The sequence below is a fragment of the Morone saxatilis genome, unplaced genomic scaffold (assembly GCF_004916995.1).
Source record: "Morone saxatilis isolate NCDOM2014 unplaced genomic scaffold, NCSU_SB_2.0 Contig15, whole genome shotgun sequence".
Lineage (NCBI taxonomy): Eukaryota > Metazoa > Chordata > Actinopteri > Moronidae > Morone > Morone saxatilis.
The window spans coordinates 26642338-26647789 of record NW_023339707.1 but is presented as its reverse complement, the minus strand read 5'-3'; the positions used below and the strand labels follow the sequence as shown (position 1 = coordinate 26647789).

The 5452-nt window shown below is 43.7% G+C and overlaps 1 protein-coding gene across 1 annotated transcript; it reads right to left on the bottom strand.

Moving 5' to 3' along the window:
• Window positions 1-1697: 1697 nt before the first annotated feature.
• LOC118324152 (DNA repair protein RAD51 homolog 3-like) lies at window positions 1698-5100 on the bottom strand. The gene is made up of 4 exons (XM_035656307.1): window positions 5031-5100; window positions 4631-4757; window positions 2810-3026; window positions 1698-2712 (listed from the first exon to the last, which is right to left on the bottom strand). The coding sequence occupies exons 1-4, from the start codon at window positions 5098-5100 to the stop codon at window positions 2212-2214; spliced, it is 915 nt and encodes a 304-aa protein (XP_035512200.1). The 3' UTR covers window positions 1698-2211.
• Between the last annotated feature and the right edge of the window lie 352 nt (window positions 5101-5452).

Sequence of the window (5452 nt, the reverse complement as noted above, 5' to 3'; positions counted from 1 at the left end):
CATCATGCATTTTCTGTGTTGATTGTATGTATCACTGAACTCATAAAGAAGTCATCCGAAGCAGAATCTTCAAAAAACTTTAATTGATAAGTCCTTAAAATATTTGGGGGGTTGAATATTTCTGATTGCAACTGTATATTATATAATAGGGTTAGTAGTAATATAATATATTTTCCTGTCTGTTGTTTCCACTGAGTGTATATGGTTTGTCTTTGTTTTAGTTTCGTTCAATATGGAGCTAATATAAATTCTCTGTCTCGTACATTAAAGCATTCTAGTTTATTGATTGATTTCTGAAATATCTGAGTTTATAGTCTTTGTCTGTTTTATAGTGAGTATGGATTATCACTGTGGTTTATGAATATAATGTTGATGTGTTTCTATGTGGGCTCAGACAGCTGTGTTACTGTCAGTTTGCTCTGTGTGTGAATCTGATTCTATCAGGTGGTTTTAATTGTAATCAATAAAGGCAACTGGTCCAGTTGTGCTCTGCAGCTGTGGTTCGGACAGTTTCTGAGGACTCTCTGTGTGTTTATACTCCAGATAGACAGAGAGAGGGGATGACACGCAGCAAAGGGCCGCAGGTTGGATTCAAACCCTAGGCCACTGTAGCAAGGACTCAGCCTCGGTACATGGGTGGCCAGCTCTACCCACTGAGCTAACCGGGCGCCCAACATTTTGGAACATTTTAAGCCTAATCTTTATTGGGGGCTTTAATTTAAATATGAAGGTTGTTTACTGTAATAAGCTCCACAAGGTTTATCTGCCAATGCATTTACAGCCTTGGTACAAAGTCCTGAAGACGAGGTATATATACTCCACTGCATGACTCAGTGTTGTCTTCCAAAATGTTTTTAGTTTGTGATCTTGCTTTTTTTTCCTTTCATAATTTTGGTTTTCTCTAGATTAACTGTGATTGCCCAGTTTCCACAGTGATCATAGAGTATGTTTCCTTCCTGAGGTTTCAGTGTTCAGGAAGGGTTAGGGTTAGGGTTAGGGTTAGATAACTGCTCAGTGTATATATTGATACTGTTTTACAGTAAACTCATTTTCATTTATATTTAATCAGGTTGTAAAGTGGACCTCCGATCCCATTCTTGAAATCAACAAAACAATCACATTGTTTCTTTATGTTTTTGGAGAGTAAATATATGATCAGTTGTTCTGAGTGTGGTTATAAAGCCAGTTAGTATATTGCTTCCAGTACCACAGTATTCTTCATCTGATGTGTTATCCAAATATCCAAATATTTTGTATTACAATGTTATCTTTATATTTGGTTGAATTACATCTTTTCCACAGGTTCCAAAGAGAGTTTTGATCTATAGTCTATTCGATTTTGATTAATTATGTGTGTATTGAGCCTTCTTTTGATTGATCATGTTCTTGTATTGTTTGTGTGAGATTTATGGTGTAAGGTTTGGTTTTCAGGGTCATTGAATTTATTTGACAGATTTCTGAGAAAAGTTAATTGTCAAACAATTGTTCTCTCTGTCTGTCTGTCTCTCTCTCTAATTAAAACATGTTGCTCTGTGTGTGTGTGTGAGATCTCAGTGCCCTCTGCTGGTCACGGTGTGTACCTGTCTGTGTGCTGAGGTGTCAGACAGGTGTTCAGTGTTTACCTCCTGATGTTTAAACTCACTTTGATGTTCACACAAACACAAACATAAACATAAACAAAAGCAGTCTGTGCTCAGATAACAACATCTGTTTCCGTGGAAACAGCATCCTGTAAATATTCACCAGGTTTTATTAACGTTCATTCATTAACAAACATACAATGTGTGGAAGGTCTGTTTATCTTTGTTTATCTTTATCGTTTAATAGGATAAGAAGATAAGTTATAATATATGACATTTACACCTGGTCTTATAATAATAATAATAATAACAACAACAACAAGGACCAGGACCAGAATCAGGACCAGGACCAGGACCAGAACCAGGACCAGGACCAGGACCAGGACCAGGACCAGGACCAGCACCAGCACCAGGACCAGCACCAGGACCAGCACCAGGACCAGCACCAGCACCAGCACCAGGACCAGGCTGAACAGTTTATATTTATGAACACATCAGCTGTTACTACAGCAACTACAGACTGAATCAGCTGTTCTCCACCTGCTGGACACATACTGAACAAACAGCCTCTGATTGGCTGATGGGCTCTGATCAATCAGAAGAGAGTTCATATACAGCCTCAATCAACCAATTAGCAGCTGCTGTCTCTCTGGCTGGCAGCTGATTGGTTGCTGTGTGTTCGGGGGCGTTTTCTCTGCGGCTGCTCTGATTGGTCAGCGTCTCTGAATCCTTCAGAGGTGATCTGGTATTGGACGGTGGAGTCCATGTGACCTGCAGATTTAAAGATGGCGGCCAGCCGCTGCGGCCCCGCCCAGTATAGGAGGAGCCTGGTGGTGGGGGCGTGGCCCCAGTTCTCCCCGAGAGCGGGGACCAGCTGTGATTGGCCGCCCCGCAGCCGGGTGGTCATCTGATTGGTTATCACCACCGCGATTTCACGGCTGGTTGCCAAGGCAATAAGCTGCTGGGCGAGGCCGTTGAGGAGGCGTGTCCTCTGCGACAGTTCATCGAAGTGCCGCCGGAATGGAAACGCCACGCTGTCAATCACCAGGAGCCGAACCCTCGGGTGCTCAGACAGGAAGTCCGGCAGCAGGTGGAGCTCAGCCAGCAGCTCCATGTAGTCATGGCAACGCACCTGAGAGAGGTGAGACAGACAGCCAATCAGAATCATTAGAACCTGCTGCTGTGCTATCACACCACTGTCTGTTGCCATGACGACCAGCCGGCATTACCAGAAACATGTTGGACAGTATGGTTTCCATAGTGAAGGTCTCCATGGCAACCCGCTGTTCGTCGTCTTCGACCAAGAGGGAGCAGTGTCGGACGGCGGCGGTGGCAATGTCGACGACTCTCTGAAGCAGGAAGCCACCTTCAGTGTCGATGTAGACCACCTGACCTCCGACCCCGCCGAAGCACTGAGGGACCTGAACATCCACCGCCAGCTGCAGACTGAAAGGATGAGGTCATCAATAATAATGTGTGTGTGTGTTACAGTGTGTGTTACAGTGTGTGTATGTGTGTATACAGATAGATGTGTTACAGTGTGTGTGTGTGGGTGTTACAGTGGCTGGTGTGGTTCACAGTGTGTCAGTGTGGTTACGAGTGTGTGTGTGTGTGCGTCTGTGTAACAGTGGTGGTGTTAGTGGTGTGTGTCTGGTTACAGTGTGTGTGAGTATTGAATGGTAAATGGTAAATGGACCTGTACTTGTATAGCGCCTTTCTAGTCTTCCGACCACTCAAAGCGCTTTTACACTATGTGCCACATTCACCCTTCACACAGCGATGGCAAAGTCCATCAAACAGAAACTAACTCATTCATACACATTCACACACCGATGCTATGCATCAGGAGCAATTTGGGGTTCAGTATCTTGCTCAAGGAAGAAAAACATGTGAACTAAAAAGCTAACTATGCCTGAATTGGTGGAGCCTACTGCCATGGTCCTGTTTGACTGCCATCGCTAATATCACTGATAGACCCACCTAGAACCGAAGGGTCTGTCCTAGGTTTCTGCCTTTTAACAGGCAGTTTTTTCTTGCCCCAGTCACCAAGCGCTTGCTCATGGTGGTACTGTTAGGTCTCTGTAAATAATGTTATAAGGTGTTCGGTCTAGACCTGCTTTATTTGATGGAGCGAATTTTAATTCAGTTCATTCTAATTCAACTGATAGAGGCTAAGATATTTCTCTCTTGACACAACTATTCACTTTTCATTTGAACAGCCAAGTGTATAGATGTCTTCCAGGAGAGACTGTCTGAGAATGTGCACTGTTTACCCCATAACTAAACAATATCTCTTCTCCTGCTCTCTATGAAGGCTGAGTGTGGCTCATCAGATCCAGTATAAACGCTTTTGATTTCCAACACGGTTAGATAACATGTCATACGAGACACTTCCTTTCTAGTGTAACCCTGTCTTTGAGCTCCTTTGAGACATGGAATGCAAACATTGCTGGCTTCATGACACTGTAGAGTAACTAAACCCCCAAACCATTTTTTTCTGCTGAAATTCAACGTATATGGGTACAGTATTTAGTAGTGTTGTTGATTGACACATTTTCAAATCTTGGCATTTTATTGCAAAGTATTTGAATTCTACATATTTTTATTCAGCCTCTTTGAGCCACTACCTTTTCTAATGTTAGAATGTTATGCATTTATTTGATAGGGGGGATGATATGCAGCAAAGGGCCACAGGTTGGAATCAAAGCCAGGCTGCAACGGTAAGGATTCACTGTTGCAAAGTCAAGCATGATTTTGTGTTTACAGTACAATGCCAGCTTTAAATAGTTAATGAGTACCACAAATATTGCTGGTTCCTGTTGTAAAAGTTGATCACAACATTTCATAGGAGGAGTTTTATGAGGCAGCGTGTCACACAACCACTAACAGCACTAAAGTAGAGACATGGTAGAAGTATAGTAGCATTAGCAGTAGATTTAGTAGATTTATTTCAAAGTAAGCAGTAGTAGAAGATTTGGTAGTATAATGTGTGTTCTTGGTGAGAGCAGACCTGGAGGGGATTGTGATTGCTAGGGCTGATGTCCATGAACATTGCATGAGCCAAAGCTGGGATCAGAGGCCGAAGGCTGGGCTGGACAAAGGCACCAACAGGCTCTCTGCCAAACCAGGACAGCCAGCCCCCCTGCTCCTCCTGCCTGTGTGTAGCACCCACAGCATCTGACGGTGAGACAGAGGGAAGCACATCACATCAGCAAAATCAGTGATGATGATATAATTTACTGTCTATGAAAGCATGCAAGCTCAAACACTAAGTATGGCTACAACATGCCAACTCCTTAAAATGCTGTAAAATTTAATTACACTGTGGGTCTGTTTACCAGTAGAAAGTTCTTAGTGGCTTTAAAGGTATATTGATACGAATGGTTCAAGTTGTGCAATTTAGATTCAATATAAATTAAAGCTGCAAGCAGGACCTTGCCATCTCCCCACGTTGGGGCCTGCACGGCGGTTGCCCGCCGCAGCCGCGCCACACCACGTCGCCCCACGCCCAAGCCTTCATCGCCGGAAGCTGAGGGAGACCGCTCTACGTCGTCATGCGTTTCAGACACCGTGCAAGACTTCTGCGTTCATAGTGAGACTCTTCACTGCGAAACTTGGAAATTCAGCGCCACACCATGGACACGCCATTTGACGCACAGTAAATATTTGATTAACTTTTGATCACCGATGTGTCTACACTGCATTGATTGAATTTGAAGTCAATCTGAAAATCTGTAGGAAGTTAGTTAAAATAGAAGCCCTGAAATGCCGGAAATGGCATCACAGTGGCCGACTTTGACGGCACGCCACGGACACGCCCTTCAACGTACAGTCACAAAATGCACGGCGTTCATTCAGCACCATTTTCTGAC